The 19,099-nt window shown below is 50.4% G+C and overlaps 1 protein-coding gene across 2 annotated transcripts in view; it reads right to left on the bottom strand.

Moving 5' to 3' along the window:
• The window catches only part of EPHB2 (EPH receptor B2), a 140,617-nt gene that overhangs the window by 23,755 nt on the left and 97,763 nt on the right, over positions 1-19,099 (bottom strand). For both annotated transcript variants that reach the window (XM_063353540.1, XM_063353541.1), the window contains exon 6: positions 9,357-9,481. In XM_063353540.1, coding sequence (XP_063209610.1) covers positions 9,357-9,481 — 125 coding nt within the window. The remainder of the gene's footprint in view (positions 1-9,356; positions 9,482-19,099) is intronic.

Genomic DNA, 19,099 nt, shown 5'->3' with positions numbered 1-19,099 from the left:
TCTTTTATCCACTCTGCACATTGCTATCCATCTGTTGACTTTGCTTTCATGTTCACTCACTTCTGAGAACTGCACTGGTGCCTCCACTCAGAGGGTCGTCTGCACAGCCAGAAGCTGTGGTACCAGCAACATTAGAGGCCCACAAAGAACAGTCATTCACTATGGGGCTCCATACAGCAGACCACGTTGAACCAATGTTCTCCTCATGTTCCTGGGACAGCCTGGTGCTTTCTCAATTAGTCATCATGCTGGAGCAGAATTGCAAGATGGCACTTGCAAGATGGATTATACTCATGACCCCGGTTTGTGCAGATTATTTGCCTCACAGCTGCAAAGCAGCTGAAAGACAACATTCATGGTGCTAATTTCTTCTTGTATCAAGCCTTTGATTGAGCAGTGCTCTGGTGTGGACAGCTGGTAAGAGAGTGGTCTGGCAGGAATGTGTTTCTCCAAGTGTGCAGTCAAATTCGGAGGCTTGGAAATGCCGATGGCACATCATTCTGCAGGGTAATGCAGAGCAGCTCTGCTAATGTCTGGGAGACCTCCATTACTAACAGCGTTCAGGAACAGTTTTCTCTTCTCGGAAGTACAACATCAGGTTTATCCACCAGGACCTGGCACTGAAGGTGCCTTGGGTATCACTGGAGTGTTTGGGAGCTAGACTAATGACCATGAAAAGCTCTAGTACAAGAAAGATCAAGAAAAGAAGAGCACGCAGAAAACCGATTGCCTTGTCTGATCAGGCCTCAGCACTCCCTTGGACCTTTCCCAGGCAGGCTAAGAGAGAAATAGGTCAGGAAATGTTTACAGTTTTAGTGCTCAAGGGCTTGGATGAACCCTCCCAGGCCCTTGGATGGCACTAACAACACGGTTCTTTTAAAATCATTTGTCCAACTGTTTGAGGGAACTTCATCTCTGCTCCTGGAGGACTTTAAATTGCATGCAATGGGCATGCTTCCAAGACAGGTGACGGCCTGGGAAATTGACGTCTTGTCTATCTCGGAAAGGTGTGCTCATGCGGGTGCTCTCCTCTAATCCCAGACCACAAGGAAAGAGCATTTACACCTCTCTACCCTCCCTTATCAGACCTATTCTTTCCCCTTGGCATATTGCTCAGCCATCACCTCTCCAACAATTCACTTCAAACACTTCTCCCCTTCCACCCCTCTGGGCTTCTCCAGCAGGTCCAGGGCATCCCAGGTAGTTTAAAGTCCAAATGCCTTTGCTGTTTCTCCCAGCTTGTTTTTTGCAGAGGTTTGATGGTCGATTGGTTTTTTATTTTCCCCCTGCTGATTTTGGTTTGAGTTTGGAAATCCTAATTTAAAATAACACACTTCTTATTTCCTCATAGGTTTGATTTTGAATCCTCATCTGGTTCCCCTTTCCCTGAGCCAAATTTAAGATGAGACTGAAGTCTGATCAACAAAGAGTTTCTCGAAACATGAATAGTCTGTGAAACACTCGAAGGATTTCGAAAAATTATTTCTAAAAAATCATGTTTTATCAGCCAAAGGGAAAAAAAAAAGCCAAAGAAAAATGTCGACCGACTTAATTTGGCAGATGACTCCTCTGTGTGTCTGCACAGTGGCATTCTGCTGTGGTTCCTGAAGCAAACAGAGCCACACGTACAAAGCTAGTCCAAGGCTGTGGTCCAAATCCTCACACACATCTGAATTTTGGCCTCCATGTGATAGAGTACATTAGGAGTGATGCTCAGATGTGGTAACAGGGTCCTGCCGGCCACTCTGTGGGTGGATCCGTGGGGTCCACAGCTCTCGGACTCTTGTGGGGATCACCACTTGTAGGTAGATCTCACAGAATCACAGAATGGTAGGGCTGGAGTGGACCTTCAGAGATCTTCTAGTCCAACCCCCTGCCAGAGCAGGGTCACCCAGAGCAGGTGGCACAGGAACGTATCCAGGCGGGTTTTGAATATCTCCAGAGATGGAGACTCCACCACCTCTCTGGGCAGCCTGTGCCAGGGCTCTGCCACCCTCACAGGAAAGAAGTTCCTCCTCATGTTTAGGTGGAACTTCCCGTGTTCCAGTCTGTGCTCTCGAGACCATGTGCCCCCACAGACAGGTATCTGATCAAGTGTGTTGTGGTAAGAATGCCTGGATGTCTCTCACAAGAAAACTGAGCCCTGGACAGAAGCAACGTGGACCCTGGGTAGGGACTGGGACTGCACAAAAGCTACCACAGGGCTCCCTGGCAAGGTTTCCTCTTAATCTTCTTGATCTCAAAGTTTTCCCCAGAGAGAGCCCCTTTCAAGGGTTTGGGCAGCACAGGGGGAAGGGGCATCCCAGCTCTTTCACTCCATCCTGGGTGTCACATCCTGGTGTCACACACCAGGCAGCAGCTTTGGCCTCAGGCTCAGGGATGCTGGTGTCCAACACTTCAGGCTGGAGACTAGGAAAGTCCTCTGAGCCAGCCCAGGAGCAGTACTTCCAGCCGTCCTCGGTATGAGCTCTGGCAACATCCAGTTCTGATGATCACAGAATCACAGAATCATAGGGTTGGAAGGGACCTCTGGAGATCACCCAGTCCCATCACCTGCCAGAGCAGGGTCACCCAGAGCAGGTGGCACAGGAACGCATCCAGGCGGGGTTGGGATGTCTCCAGAGACAGAGACTCCCCCACCTCTCTGGGCAGCCTGTGCCAGGGCTCTGCCACCCTCAAAGGAAAGAAGTTCCTCCTCATGTTTAGGTGGAACTTCCCATGGTCAATTTGTGCCTGTTACCCCTTGTCCTGTCGCTGGGCACCACTGAGAAGAGCCTGGCCCCATCCTCCTGACACCTCCCCTTTCAGTATTTATCAGTGTTGATAAGATCCCCCCTCAGCCGTCTTTTTTCCAGACTGAAGTGACCCAAATCCCTCAGCCTTTCTTCATCAGAGAGGGGTTCCAGTCCCCTCAGCACCTTGGTGGCCCTTTGCTGTCCCCTCTCCAGCAGTTCCCCGTCCTTCTGGAACTGGGGAGCCCAGAACTGGACCCAGCGCTCCAGCTGTGGCCTCCCCAGGGCAGAGCAGAGGGGGAGGATGACCTCCCTCCACCTGCTGGCCATGCTCTTCTTGATGTCCCCCAGGATGCCATTGGCCTTCTTGGCCACAAGGGCCCATTGCTGGTTCATGGGCATCCTGTTGTCCCCCAGGACTCCCAGGTCTCTTTCCACAGAGCTGCTCTCCAGTAGGTCACCCCCAACCTGTCCTGGTGCGGGGGGTTATTCCTCCCCAAGTGCAGCACCCTACACTTGCCCTTGTTGGCAATGATGCTGGGCTAATGATGCCGGGCTCCTGTCAGAAGCTCCTGGGCACCATAAAGGTTCTATTCCCACCTCCACCATCAGCTGCCACAGGTTGCCTCTCCCCCAACCTCAGGCCCCCAGCCAACCCGTGCCCTTTCGCCAGCACTGGCTAGAGACATCAAAGGGCTCCTGTGCCTCCTATAACTTTTGCATTGGTGACCGAACTGGGCACAAGGAATGGGCTGAATGTCTTCAAACAGTTACAAAATTGGTAACTTATGGCATACCCTAAGACCAATCATTTTGCATAACAAGTAGAGGTAATTATTCTTTGCAGTGCTTGACACTGCAGTGGGTCTCCGGTTTCCACGCTCAGGGATGAATTTGGCAACTTTGGACAAAAACTACTACTCCCTTTCTAAATGAAAACAACACACACTTTTTTAGTAAGATAAACATTGCCAGGTGCCTCTTGGAGGTAAAAAAAAAAAAAAAAGCATTAAAGAGAAGACCACAGAGAGCAGACACGTCATTCAGTGTTTGCGTAACAATCTGCACTGATTTACTCTACGTGTGAAAGAAAATCATCATGTTGCCTCTGTACAGGCATTTTTAATAGCATCTAATAATAGAAATGTTATAAATAATCCATGAAATGGAAACAAAAGTATAACACTGTTTCAGGTATTGTGAACAGCTCTTTTCCGTTCACGCTAAAACCCTTATTGCAATTTTTGGTTTTAATTTATGTCTTCATATAGAAGAGAACCAATTCAAAATGAAGGGCCAAATGAGGTGTGCCCAGGTAGAGGAGCTCCTGCGCTTCGTGATGGAGCTCAGGGAGGAGATAAGCAGGTTGAGGGCCATCAGGGAATGTGAGCGAGAGAGAGAGATGCTTGGAGTCGCTCCCTGCCTCCCGTGATGGAAACCCAGCAGGCAGACAGAGCCCCTTCTCCAGAGAACTCCCTGTCCTCTCTCCGCCCGACTGAATGTGGTGACCTGGAGGACAGGGGGAAATGCCAAGATGCTCCTGCCCGGCACAACAGGTGCTGCAGTCGCGTCTGCCAAGTGACTACCCCACCTTCCCCGATGCCATTGCGTAAATGGTACAGTGCTCTGCAAGAGGAACTGGACAATGATGAGGATGATAGTTCTTCCAGCTTGGAGGTGTTATCGAGGTCTGGCTGGACCATCCCCCGCATCAAAACCTCTGCGGTAAAGAATAAAGGACGGGTCATTGTCACAGGCGACTCACTACTGAAGGGAGTGGAAGGCCCGATACGCAGACCAGACCCGCTACATAGGGAGGTCTGCTGCCTCCCTGGGGCCCAGGTCAAGGATGTAGAGAAGCAGCTTCCTTCCCTAGTACGGCCCTCGGATTATTACCCCCTTTTGATTTTTCAGGTAGGCGGTGATGAAGTAGTGAGAAGAAGTCCAAGGGCAATGAAGAGAGATTTCAGGACCTTGGGAGGCATCAAGGTCCTTTCAAGGCATCGAGAGCACAAGTCCTGTTCTTCTCTATCCCTCCAGTTGCAGGGAATGATGAGGGGGTAAATGGGAAGAGCCAGAAGATCAATGCCTGGCTCCGAGTCTGGTGCTACTGGCAGGACTTTGGGTTCTTTGACCACGGCTTGATTTACAAGACACCAGACCTGCTGGTAACGGGTGGAAATAGCTTATCTCGCAGGGGGAAAAGGGTTCTAGGACAAGAGTTAGCAGGGCTCATTGAGAGAGCTTTAAATTAGATTCAAAGGGGGATGGGGATGCAACTGGGCTTGCCAGCGAGGTGCCTGGGTGTAGTAGCTCAGCACTTGTGGGGCAGCGCACCAGCATTTTTGAGAACCAGAAGGCTACCACCCCTCAAGGGTGAAAACTACATGCTCAACTCCCTCTCTGAAATACTTATACACCAATGCACGCAGCATGCGGAATAAGCAGGAAGAGCTGGAGATCTGTGTGCGGTCGCAGGGCCACGATCTCATTGCAATTACTGAGACGTGGTGGGACAGCTCACGTGGCTGGAACACTGTCATGGATGGCTACATCCTTTTCAGGAAAGACCGGACAGCGAGGCGAGGTGGTGGCGTTGCTCTTTATGTGAGAGAGCATTTGGAATGCATCGAGCTCTCCCTGGGGGTGGATGAAGAGAGAGTTGAGAGCTTGTGGGTGAGGATTAAGGGACAGGCGAATACGAGAGACACTGCTGTGGGTGTTTATTACAGGCCGCCTGATCAGGGTAGGGAAGCTGATGAGGCTTTCTAGAGACAGCTGAAAGTAGCCTCGCAGTCACAGGCCTTGGTTCTCACGGGGGACTTCAATCGCCCTGATATCTGCTGGGAAAGCTACACTGCCAGGCACGCAGAGTCCAGGAGGTTCCTCCAGTGCATTGATGGTAACTTTTTGACTCAGGTGGTGGAGGAGCCAACAAGGAGAGGAGCACTCCTGGACCTAGTACTGACAAACACAGAGGGACTGGTGGAGGACACTGAGGTTGGGGGCAGCCTTGGCTATAGGGATCATGAAAAGACAGAGTTCAGGATCATGGGTACTATGCACAAAACAACAAGTAGGATTGCAGCCTTGGACTTCAGGAGGGCTAACTTTGACCTCTTCAGTAAACTGCTTGGAGAGATCCTGTGGGCTAGGGCTCTGGAAGGCTGGGGGGGAGGCTCAAGAGAGCTGGTCAATATCCAAATACCACTTTCTCCAAGCTCGGGATCGGTGCATCCCTAAGAGTGAGAAATCAGGCAAGGGAAGCAGGAGACCTGTGTGGTTGAGCAGGGAGCTTTTGAAAAAGCTCAAGTGGAAGAAGGAAGTTTACAGTACGTGGAAGAAGGGACTGACCACTTGTGAAGATTACAAGAATGCCGCCAGAGCATACAGGGATGAAACAAGGAAAGCCAAGGCCTCCTTGGAATTAAATCTGGCAAGGGATGTTTCTTCAAGTATATCGAAGGTAAAAGAAAAACTAGAGAAAATGTGGGTCTGCTGTTGAATGAGACAGGATCCATGGTGACAGAGGATGCAGACAAGGTGGAGTTACTGAATGCCGTCTTTGCTTTGGTCTGTACTGCTCAGGCCAGCCCTCAGGAGTCCCAGACTTTGGAGAAAGTAACAGGGCAAGTCTGGATGAAGGAAGACTTCCCCTTGGTTGAAGAGGATCAAGTTAGAGATCAATTAAGTAAGCTGGATAACCACAAGCCCATGCGTCCTGATGGGATGCACCCACAAGTGCTGAGGGAGCTGGCAAAGTCATTGCTGGGCTGCTCTCCATCATCTTTGAAAGGTCCTGGAGAACAGGCGAGGTGCCTGAGGACTGGAGGAAAGCCAATGTCACTCTGGTCTTCAAAAAGGGCAAGAAGGAAGACCCAGGAAACTACAGGCCGGTCAGCCTCACCTCCATCCCTGGAAAGATGATGGAACATCTCGTTCTGGGTGTCATATCAAAGCATGTGGAGGAAAAGAAAACTATCAGAAGTAGTTAACACAGATTCACCGAGGGGAAATCATGTCTGACTAATCTGATAGACTTCTACAATGGCATGACTGGATGGATAGATGAGGGGAGGGCAGTGGATGTTGTCTACCTTGACTTCAGCAAGGCTTTTGATGTCATCTCCCACAGCATCCTCATAGGGAACCTTAGGAAGTGTGGGTTAAATGAATGGACAGTGGAGTGGATTGAAAACTGATTGAAAAACAGAGCTCAGAGGGTCACAATTAGGGGCACAGAATCTAGCTGGAGGTCAGCGATGACTGGTGTTCCCCAGGGGCCAGTACTGGGTCCAGTCCTCTTCAATATATTCATCCATGACCTGGATGAAGGGATAGAGTGCACCCTCAGCAAGTTTGCTGATGACACAAAACTGGGAGGGGTGGCTGACACACTGGAAGGCTGTGCTGCCATCCAGAGAGACCTGGATAGGATGGAGAGTTGGGCGGGCTCTCTAGAGCAGCTCTGTGGAAAGAGACCTGGGAGTCCTGGGGGACAACGGGATGCCCATGAACCAGCAATGGGACCTTGTGGCCAAGAAGGCCAATGGCATCCTGGGGGACATCAAGAAGAGCATGGCCAGCAGGTGGAGGGAGGTCATCCTCCCCCTCTGCTCTGCCCTGGGGAGGCCACAGCTGGAGCGCTGGGTCCAGTTCTGGGCTCCCCGGTTCAAGATGGACAGGGAACTGCTGGAGAGGGGACAGCAAAGGGCTACCAAGATGCTGAGGGGACTGGAACCCCTCTCTGATGAAGACTGTCTGAGGGACTTGGGCCTTTTTAGTCTCAAAAAAATGACGACGGAGGAAGCATCTTATCAATGCTTATAAATACTGAAAGGGGGGGTGTCAGGAGGATGGGGACAGGCTATTTTCAGTGGTGCCCAGTGACAGGACAAGGGGTAACGGGCACAAACTTGAGCATAGGAAGTTCCACTTAAACATGAGGAAGGACTTCTTTCCTTTGAGGGTGGCAGAGCCCTGGCACAGGCTGCCCAGAGAGGTGGGGGAGGCCCCATCCCTGGAGACACTCAAGGCCAGGCTTGATGATGCTCTGAGCAACCTGATCTAGTTGAAGATGTCCCTGCTGACTGCAGGGGGTTGGACTAGATGGCCTTTAGAGGTCCCTTCCAACCCAACACATTCTATGATTCTATGATTCTAAGAGCACAGCATATTTAAAGCTGTGCATTTTGGGACTGTTCCCAGGGATCAAGTAAATGGCACCGTACCCTAAGCTCTGATGATGGGGCAAGCAGATGCTCACCTTGTGGTTGGCTGCAAAGACTGGCCATGAACAGCAGCTTCCCCTTTAGACAAAAATTCCCTTTATTTACAGCCTCGCCCAGAAAACAGAGGGGAGGGGGAAGAAAGAAAGAGGGGGAGAGATTAAGAAAAGTAAGAGGAGAAGAATGAACTCCCTGAGATCTTCTGTCTCTAAGGGTCCCCAGGGAAAGGCGCCCTCTTGCTTTCCAGATCTGTCTTGTTACCTACTCATCCATCTTGCCACGTACTCTGGGATCATTTCCAAGGGTCAAATAAATGGCTGTGCTTTATGCAATATAGGTCAGGACCTATTTAACAGCTTACAAAGAAGCTCCCCCCCCCCTTCCATTCTCCCTCTGGCTCTTGGTGATGAGAAAATAGGTCAGAGGCAGGCGGTGGGGGGGATTAATCATTTCTTCCGGCAGCTGCTGGGAAAAAACATTTTCAGTTCCATTTAATCATAAAGTTTTTTAATTAGTTAGTTTGCAATTTTTAATGTATAGTTTATAAGCTCTTGTGTAAGGGGGCAGATTCCTGGAATGAGACATCTCCTGCTCCCCACCTGCCCCAGGTAGCACAGATGAAGTTCACCAGCCAGGCTGAGCTTGGCAGGTCCTGGGACTAAGGTCAACAAGGTGTTCAGGTCTCTCAGCAGCCACACAACTCCAGCCCCATGGGACGGACAACCTGACACAGCCCTGGCTTGCAGTCCCTCTGCTGTCTGGGCAGGGGGGAGGTGGAAGGGGCACGTTCCTCAGGGATGGAAGAGGCAGAACTGAGGGATCCTTTCACATCAGCCTCTCCACACTCCATAGTGCAGTATGTACCCTCCATGGGAGTATGGGACAGCACAAGACCCGGGTAAAGGTGTTCAGGTTGCTGCACACAGACGCCAAACTCACCTTTGGTGTAAACGCATTGATGGAGAGCATTACACAAAATCTCAAAGACTGGACACTCAGCTAGTGTGGTCCACCCTGGGACTAGATGCTCTGTGACATCCCTACCATCCCCATTCCTCACTAATGCCCCTGTAGGGGAAAGGGAAAAATTATACCCTGGACCCTGGCTACCCACCTCTCCCTGAAATGGGTCCACCTGTCACAAGTGCTGGAGAGGTGAAGGGAGGAGAAGCTCCTCTTGAAAGACCAGCAGATTTCACTCAATTGCAGTGTCTACGCAGGGCCACTGGAACAACCACTGGGCTCCAACAGGTTGATAGCCACTGCCAACTGCATCAAGAGAAGTAACCTATCGACCAACCAACTGCTGTAGCCAGTGTTATGCCCTTATGCGGAGCTTTGCATCACCTCCTCTCCCCAAAACCTGCGTCTGAACCCTGCCAAGGTCCCGCAGTACCTTCTCGTAATATTGCAGCTCATAATCCAGGATGACTCCATTCGGTTGGTCAGGCTGAGACCACGAGAGGGTAATGCTGTCCACGGTGCGGCTGACCTGGTGCATGATGGACACAGCTGAAGGAGCTGGAAGAGAGAGCGAGACAGAGGCTTCAGTCACATGCCTGCATGGGCAGGACCTGCGTTCCCCGGTTGGAGGCAGGCAGGTGTGTTACTGCTCTTTGGAGTTACTGAATTCGCTTCCAGCAGCGGCAGGGCTGCCCACGGGTCAGGAGATCCTGGCTTTTGCTGTCTGTAGAAGAGCAGTTAGGGGAGAACAAACTGCTCACTAAGAGTTTGTAATCAGAAGCCACGTAGGGCAGCACCTCAGGCAGGAAAACAGCTCATTCCCAGGCAAAACAAGCCCAGGGTTGGAGCAAACACAGCCTTGTTCCTCTGGAAAACGCATTGCCAGCCAGCAACATACAATCCTCCCTGCTTGCCATGGAGAAACAGGGGGTTTTGTACTTTGACATTTGCATATAAGGTACAGGCAGACGCAGGAAGCAAGCGGCTCCTCTCCACCGTAGTGTGCTGGGTCTGCAAGATGCAAATGCCAATCAAGGGAGGTGCGTACAGCAGCCTGAGCATGCAACGCAAACCTGACCTGACATGCTGACAATGGTGAGTCTCCCGCCTCGTCAGAGCGCCCTGGAAATAGCACACCCACAGACGCCACTTGTCCCACTGAGCACAATAGGACCTTCCAGCAGCTCCTCAGACAAGCCAGCCAGCTGTCCACCCCTTGCACTTCCCTGCGTTGCCTACGTGGCTTGACACACGGCCAGGTAGGAACACTGCAGTCTCGGCTGGTGCCACGCTGTGGGAAAACCGTCCTCCAGGGGCCTGTGCTAACAAGTCCATGGGGCAGGGACCACGGTGCAGAGTTGTCACCTCCCTGTGAAACTCTGACCAGCTCTGATCCTGCTTGCTGTGGACCAGGGCAGGTGAGCAAGCAGCCTGGACTGCTTTCAATCCGGTTGGCTCGGGTATTGGTAGAGCAGAGATGCCACAGCATTGCAGGTATCAGCCTACTGCCCCCCACCCCTGGCTGGAGGGGCTGGCACACAGAGATGTCGGTGCTGTGTCCCAGACCGGTGAGCAGAGCACGTGTCCTTGCCCACCCGGGCCCAGCCCGCTGGCAGCACCGCCAACACAGCCTCCACGGATGTCAGCCCAGAGGCCATCCCAGACCTCACCCAGTGCCAGCCCAGCCTTGGGAGTGCTAACTCCAGCACAGCATTAGCCCTGGCGCACCTGCCAGCACAGACTCCCTGCTTCAGCAGCTTCAGGGCAGAGGGGAAGCCTCAGGGGTGGGAGAGGACTGGAAAGGGGCAGCGAGAAAGCTTCTCCATCACTTGCATGCCAGGCCTGGATGCAGAGAGGCTTACACTCAGAGGGGCTTTTACCAGGTCCAATCCTTTCAATGTTTCATGGAAGGACAACTCATTTGACAGATCTGAGAACAGCTTGGAAGAGCAGCACGCAAAGCAAAGCACCTCTCACCTATCTCCAGTCTGGTTTCCCTTGGCATCATGAGCAGTGACAGAAACCGTGGCAGCTGAGGACTGCAGACACGGCAGTGGTAGGACTGCGCTACTTGGACCAGCATGGCTGCAGCATGTTCCTGCACACCACTGTAATGAATTACAGCTCTGCAACTCCTCTCAAAATATACAACAAAAGCCATTTTTCTGATCCGCCATTTGCCTCTTCGCTACTGGCTTTCAGGATTCAGAGCACTGTAGCTCCCAGGATGTTCAACACCTGTGTGCCAAGAGGAGTAGGGGTTGGGCAGGGTGAAGCCAAATCTGCCACCACACTGCTGCACCATTTCCCTTCATATCCCTGCGTTCCCCCACCCCTGAAGGAAGGTGCAATGCAGGTTAGCCTCAGCAAAGTGTTGGCAATCTCTGGTTTTGTCCCTCACTTACTAAAACTGAATGAGGGCAGAGAACTTCCATCACTGGAAATGTTCAAGGTCAGGTTGGACAGGGCTTTGAGCAAACTTATCTAGTGAAAGATGTCCCTGTCCACTGCAGGTGGGTTGGACTAGACGATCTTTAAAGGTCACTTCTGACCCAAATCATTCTATGATTCTGAGATCACCTCCTCCCAAACACCAATCCCTCCATCCATTTCTGGTTAAGCCAAACCTCATTACCACCAGTCTGAAACTCTCTGCCTCATTTCAGACCTTCCCTTGCTCCACGGCATACATCACTGCTTCCCTCCTGCCTTAATGTCCCAGTCCCACCGCTTCACAGCCCATATTTACAAACTCCTGGGATTAGTTTCTCATGCTGGTGTTAAGATAAAACACAGGTAACATTTCTGGAGCCTGTCAGCTCTTGCCAGAGCTTGCTGCTTCTTCGTCAACACAGATTTCATAGGCCATCTGCAATCTCCAAGACAAACATTTATCTCTCTGTGGAGAAAGACCTTGGAAAGAAGACGCGACGAAGCTACAGATGGCCCTGCAGCAGGGATTGGGCCTGGACTGAGATGAGTACGCAGCCCATGGTCTCTCTGGCACATCTGAGCTGCATACGCCCTGGGAAACTGACCCCACACTCATACAGGCTCTTCTTGCAGGACAGGGGCTGTTTACACCCAGACCAATCCCACCACAAACCTGGGATGTGGCAACATCCCATGATTTCAACACAGGTTCAATGGTTGATTTTGCAGCTGAAGAAGCTCCTCAGCTCCAGGTCCCTCCAAGTAGGAGTAGGTCCCCAGGACGTTCTTCTCCCACTTCCATGCATGTGTGAATCATTTGTGACCAGCCACAGCCCAGGCAGCTGTGCACTTGGTCAACCTGCTCTCATCTGGCTCAGAAAAAAGAAAAAAATGGATGAGGTGGGGCTCACCTAATGAGACTTAATGAGGCAAATACGCTGCATGTTGGGAAGGAGGCAGGTGAGATGAATGACTATAGCAACTTCAGCGCTTTTCCTACACCTGAGGCAAAGGAGTGTCTCTGGATAAGCAGGAACCTCCACCATCATGTCTTCTCAGTAGCTGCTTTTGTTATCACAGACATCAGGGAAATGCACAATAATAAAACTGCAGAAAGCTTTAGGTTAGTAAGTGACCTCTGGAGGTTTCTAGTTCAACTGGCTTGCAGAGTAATTTCAGTCAGATCACTTTGCTCAGGACTACATCAAGTTGAGATCTGAGTATGTTCAGGGATGAGGACCCCACAGGCTCTCGGAGCACCAGTCCCCAGCTGCCTCGCTCTTGTGGGGAAGAAGCTTTTCCTCATGTCCCATTGGACCTTCCCTCATTGCACCTTGTGGCCATTCCTACTGTCCTCCCACTGTGCACCTCTGTGAAGAGTCTGGCTCTGTCTTCTAGGGGGTTGGACTAGATGATCTCCAGAGGTCCCTTCCAACCCTATGATTCTGTGATTCTCTTTAAAATCCCTTTTGAAGTGGGAGACTGTAGCTAGATGCCCCTCAGCCTCCTCCTCTCCAGGCTGGCCAAATCCAGCTCCCTCAGCTATTCCTGTATGTCTTATTCTCCAGCCCCCGGCCGATCCTAATGATCCTCCTGCCAGACCTGCTCCAGTTTGTTGATGTCTCTGTAGTACTGGGGAGTCCCAAAGTGGACACAGTACCCCAGATGTGGTCTCATGAGTGCTGAGCAGACGGGAACAATCACTCCATTTTTTTGCCTATGCTCTTGCTAATGGAGTGCAACACACTTGCAATGCTACAAAACATGGTCCTCATCACACATCTTCACCACAGGTGAGGGCAACAGCTTGTGCAGGGAGAGGCTCCCACCTCTGTGAATACGGGATGGGCTGGGACTGGATGTCTGAGCTTGAAAGCAGTTTAGTGGAGTCAGCCGGACCTCAGAGCGACTTTCTAAAATCTAGTCAGAAGGAGAAGCTTCTAGACAGATAGTGACACAAACGCTCAGGCAGCTGGTATCTGACAGCTCTTGTACTCTGGAGCAAACGGTTCCTTCACACCCAGCTGCAAAGTCAGAGAAGACCCATGAGTTCCTGACTCTTCACCACTTCCAAGGCTGGAAGGTCCTGCTTAGAGTTCTCTGCTCTGCCCCTAAGTCCACATGGGAGATCTTGTACCTCCACATTACCCCCCTGCGCTGTCATTTTCTACCTGGAAAATGAGGCTAGCCATCCTGTCTCTTTTTCACTCCTTGCCTGTCTTATCTAATTTTGCTGAGCAGTTTCAGAGGCAGAGACTGTGCTGAGGAGCTTGGTCCCCCGGCAGTATTTAATGCATGTAAAATAATAGCTAAAAAGAAAGGAGATGAAACCAGTTAAAGTGAACACAAAGAGCATCCAATCTGGGATAGTGCTACTTAGTGATACTGTCATCACAAGGTGTGCTCCGGCTCTGACAGAAGCATCAAGCACTTTGTGACCAGCCTGAAACACAATGTAGAAAGAGCTTTACTGCCACGGGACATGGTGCAGTGACAAGCACAACGGAAAAGACTGTGAGAGATACACACTTTGTGACACGTGATGAACTAAGCTGAGAAAAGATGGCAAAAGTTTCAAAATATCTAAGCTGACTTTTCTGAGCTGTTGTTTCTGAACAATCCATAGATAGGTTCCCTCCATTGGGTTTCTGAAATGTCAAAGCAAAGAGTTAACAAACTGCAAAAAGGACAAAAACAATTTAAAAAAAAAAAGTTCTTTGTTCTTTCAGCCTGTTTTGTGCCAAGCCCTTTCCAGGATCAGCCAGAGTACTCCTGGGCTGCTAATGCCCACTTAACCCGGCCCTGTGGGATTGGTCACCTTGTTCCATGAATCCTGACTCCTCTTTGTTCCCTTATGAGAAAAGAAACAGACCTTTAGGAACCATTTCCAGGTTGGAAAAATGGTCTTTTTTTCATTTCCAGGTTGGAAATGGTCACTAAATTGGTGACAACTGCCCGTTGTCACAAACTGACCAGTGCCAAAGACTTACCCTCACCTCTCGGCGCACCTGGCTGTCCCTTACTCATGGAAGGCGTTTGAGTCACTGTGCACAAGGAAAATGGATGCTGGAAAAGGGACCTGCCCTGTGACACATAAAGGAGATCAGATTTGGAGCACCCCAGTTCTCAGAGCCACTATCGCTTTGAGATGTCACCCCCATAAATGCGTACGCAGATGCAGAGTTATCCTGACGGTGTCTCCAGGTGCATGTGTGCAGCAGCAATGCAAAAAATAAACAGAGCTTAATTTCCACAGCAGACAGAAACTTACATTTCGTGACTGAAACCCTTGAGCCCCAAGTCACTCGGAGGCAAAAGGAGTCATCTGAGTCCTTGAAAGGCACTTTTCTACATCCTCTTTATCCGGGATGGCCTCAGATTCTTTGGATTCCTCTTAGTGGAGCCCTGTGGTTTCTCCAAATTGCTGGAGAAATAAACCAAGCCAAAACCACCACTGAAGTGTAAAATAAGCTTAATGAAAATCCACTGATGTAAAAAGGCAGATGACTTGTCCCCTGCTGCAACAAAATCTGCGGCGAGCTGGGAGGGGGAGCAGCCGACGTCTCTCACATGATGACCCCTCTGGGGCAGAAGCACCAGGGGGATCCTTCCATGGTCATCACCCCAAACCTCCACACGGCCACACAACACTGATCACAGCCAGACCCTTGTCTAGGCTGGCGCTTGGGGCTTCAGCAGTTTACCCTAATCTACCAGGAGCTTAGCAGACTTCCCTGGCTTGGGGGCAGCTCTGCGGGATAAATCTCTGGGGGTGTCGACAGCTCATCTTGTCCAGCTTTTCTGTGGCCCACACAGGGTGCAAGAAGCTGCCTGAGCTCAGCTACTGGAGACACATGGGAAGGGTGGGGCTCAAGATGAAGCCCATCCTCAGGTCTTGCCAGCAGAGCTGCACACCCATAACCTCCCCGAAGGACACACAGGTATAACCACTGACTTCTGCCAAGGCTGTAATGACAGCTAAGACAGCAGTGTCCTCACAAACTATGCTGGCTCAGTGACACAAGGTTGGCATGTCCAGGCAAGAAGGTCTCAAATCCTACTGCACAGCGTATTTGGGCAACTTAGTGGAAAGATTGGGATCTTATGTCCTGTTTAACTGACTGTCTCCCAGGAAAACTCAAACATCTACTGGGGCAGAAACCTGAAGTCACAACAGGGTTTGGTAAGAGAAGCACCAGAGCCACAAGGCTTTGCAGCCTGTTGAGTATTTAACCTTCGCAAAAGCAGTGCAGGAGCTTCAACAGCACAGAGGACAATGCTTCAACATACCCTAAGGCTGGTCTTGCCAGTGTCAAGGTGGGTCTGATAGACATTCTGAATGAATACTCTAAGCCATCAAAAGGCTAACAGGCAAGAAAAGGCATCCTGTCCTCTTCTGGCTGTGCTTTGTACCAGAGCCATGTTGTGGACTAAGTCTACCAGCAAGACAGACATAACCTAGGCCAGACATAAATGATGCTCCGGCCTCACCCAGGTCAGTGTTTCTGGCCTAGGTAATCACAGAATCATAGAATCACAGAATCACAGAATGTGTTGCGTTGGAAGGGACCTCTAAAGGCCATCTAGTCCAACCCCCCTGCAGTCAGCAGGGACATCTTCAATTAGATCAGGTTGCTCAGAGCATCATTAAGCCTGGCCTTGAAAGGGTAGGTTTAGATTAGACATTAGGAAGAAGTTCTGTACAATGAGGGGGGTGAAAGACTGGTCCAGGTTGCCCAGAGAGGTGGCGGAGGCCCCATCCCTGGAGACATTCAAGGCCAGGCTTGATGAGGCTCTGAGCAACCTGATCTAGTTCACCCGAGGCACCTTATTCTTGTCTAGCTGAAGCTCAAGGACCCATGCTGGGGAAAGGAATGAACCAAGAGGCTCAGGTGCCTCCACACCCAGCACAGGGTGGAGCCATGAAGGCTGACGGGGGCGACATTTGCCTGCTGATCCCTCTTCTCCCACCGTACCCTTCAGTTCCAATCCTGAAATCCCAGAAGGGCTGGTGGGATGGGACCCCTGGAGTCTCTGGTCCAACCCATCTGCCCCATGATGATCCTAAACACCAGATCAGGGAAGGTGGAGCTTTGTTAGCCAAATCTTTAAATCTCTCACGATGGGGCTTCCCTGGTTATCAGCCTCTCTGTATTAGTACCCTTTAGTCTTCTTGATTAGCTCTAGAAATAAAATGACAATTTTGGGTCATAAAGCACAATCTTTCTCTGCCACATTACTGGGAACGACCCCCAGCACGCCCTGCCTCCCAGTTGCTACAGCTGAGGCACATTCAGCACTTTAAAAAGCATGTCTTCTGAAGAAAAATGAAAACAAAACCAAAAAACAACAACAACAAAAACAAGAAGAGACCAAAACTTTGGGTCTGGGTTCTGATCACAAGGCTGAATTCACCCCAGCTTTTGCTAATGGGCCCTACCACGCACAGCCGCAGAGCCTCCCTGTCCTACAGAACGGCACCTAGACCGTGTTGGCTCCGGAGCGCGCTTGGCTTCCCGACCTGCAGTTACTGCTGATGGAGGTGGGAACTGGGAAAAGATGTCCGTGACACCCCCTGAGGATGGTGAACAGGACAGAGCTCCTCTTGCAGCCCTGCACCAAGCGTGCAGCCGGGCGATGGAGGCAGGGCAGCCACTGCCGAGGACAAGAGGCAGCAGCTTCTCACAGCTCAGCGTATACTTCCAGATAATTAAGAAATGATGATTTGTTCAGGAAAGGGATCCTATTTTAACCTGCTTCTGACTGTGCACCTCTCTTTACAGGCCTACATCCTTGCCTGAAAGCTTGTCCAGGTTTCCCTCTGAGGGAACCGCTCTGTGAGGATGCTGTGACACGCTGGCTAATACCTCCGTGGGCAAGGAACCAGAGAGCTCCGTGGCCACCAGCCTCAAGGGCTACTTAAGCAGTCTCTGCTAAGAGAAACTGAAACCCCAGGTGGCACAGATCCATCACAGCAGAGGCAGCTTAACCATTGCTGATCCCTCCACAAGAGGCTTTGGATTCTTTAACTAAAGATTTGCTTGATCTCAGGTATGGACAAAGGGGCATGTTGGTAGCATTGATAAGCCTCAGGCTTGCTACAGCCAGTATTTTACTTCCGTACAAAAAAGTTACTTCTTTTGGGCTTGCTGCTGAAAATAAGAAAAAAGATTAAGGGAAAGAAGGAAAGGGAAGAAGACAAGAAGAAAAGAAATCTGAGTTTTCCAGGAGAAATAGGCACTTTCTAATTGCAGCAATATCTGAAAGGTCACACCACAAAATCCGGGGCAGCTTGATGAGACAGCGCAAGAACACGTCAACTTTGCAGAAAATTGGGAAAAGCTACTGTAACAACCAGGTCTGAACATCTGCACGAGAGTGCTAACAGAACCCAGGCAGTGAGTTAAATATAGCTGAAACGCTTGCGGTTGACCCTCTGCATGTGTTACAGACAGACATCCAGTTTTCTTTGAGGACTGCAAATTATGACGAGCCCACCGTGCCTCCCCGGAGGTTTTCCTCATGGCTACTTACTCTGTTCTAATATGCACACGCTTTTTTCAGGTTAAAATTTATGGACTTCAGCTTCCAATTGCTGGAACTTTCCTGGTTTTGCTAGCTAAATTAAAGAGGAGTCTAGAAACAGAATTTTGTCCTCATGGAAGTACTGAAAGATCATGAAAATATTTTATTTTCATCTTCTTTTCTATTATGTAAGGAGACTGAGTTTCTTGAGCGCTTCACAGATTTTATCAGCCCACATATCAACCCGATGACTCTCTTCTGAACCTTTTCCAATTTTTCGTTAACCTCCTTTTCAAGTATAAACCTCAAAACTGATCTCAGTAAGCCAGTAATCGTCTCTCTTAACTACAGAGACAGTATCCACCTCCTCGCTCAGGTCTGATATTCTTCTGAGTGTGTCCAACGTGACATTTCTCTGACTCAGCCCAGCCCTCGGCTTGTGCAGAGCTGCTCTTCGCCCTCCCTTGTGCGCGCTCCCTGTCTTTTTAACCTGTGCTCCTCAGCTCAGGGAAGGGAGGAGGTAACTCCTGCTTCCCTCACTCCTTGCGTCTCCCTCTTGATGCAGGGTGGGACCAAATGCCTCGGGACCCAGGCTGTTTCTGCATTCCCTATAACCCGCTGTGTCCTGCTGCGAGCATGGTGACAGATCCTAGATGCATCCAAAATGAATGTAATTGGTGAAACGGCTATGTCAAGCTTAGGGCAATTCATTATGATAAAACTGACAAAAAGCAGCAGGGGGCATCACACAATGAAGAATTGTAGAGGGTAAATGAGAAATAGAGAGGCCCATTTTCCTCTTTGGTTTTACATCTCTGAGTTTTACTGTTTAAACACATTCTTAGGAAGTTCATGTTTCCCTCCCCAGCCTATCTCAACAACACCAGGTTTTCTCGATCTGGCCAAACAAGGCCAGAAGTCTTGAATCCTCAGGACATCTGCTGGGCACCTTCCTCTCTTATTCAGACAGCAAGAGCTTCCATCTGGGAGCTGTTACCTTCCTCCCAGCCCTGCTTTTTCAATATCCTACGGTGGTGTCCCTCCTGTCCCACCTCTACCTTTTTAGTACACAGAGACCAAGAATAAAGACATGTGACTGTATCAGGACTCGCTTAACAGGAGAACAAGCAGGCATCTTCCTTGCAGATATTGAGCAAGATAATGTGACACCGTCTGGTCCCTCATGCCCGCTGGTGCGTCCCATCTCAAGAGACCCCT

The sequence above is a fragment of the Chroicocephalus ridibundus genome, chromosome 16 (genome assembly GCF_963924245.1).
Source record: "Chroicocephalus ridibundus chromosome 16, bChrRid1.1, whole genome shotgun sequence".
Classification (NCBI taxonomy): domain Eukaryota; kingdom Metazoa; phylum Chordata; class Aves; order Charadriiformes; family Laridae; genus Chroicocephalus; species Chroicocephalus ridibundus.
This window is presented reverse-complemented; position numbering and strand designations above follow the sequence as displayed.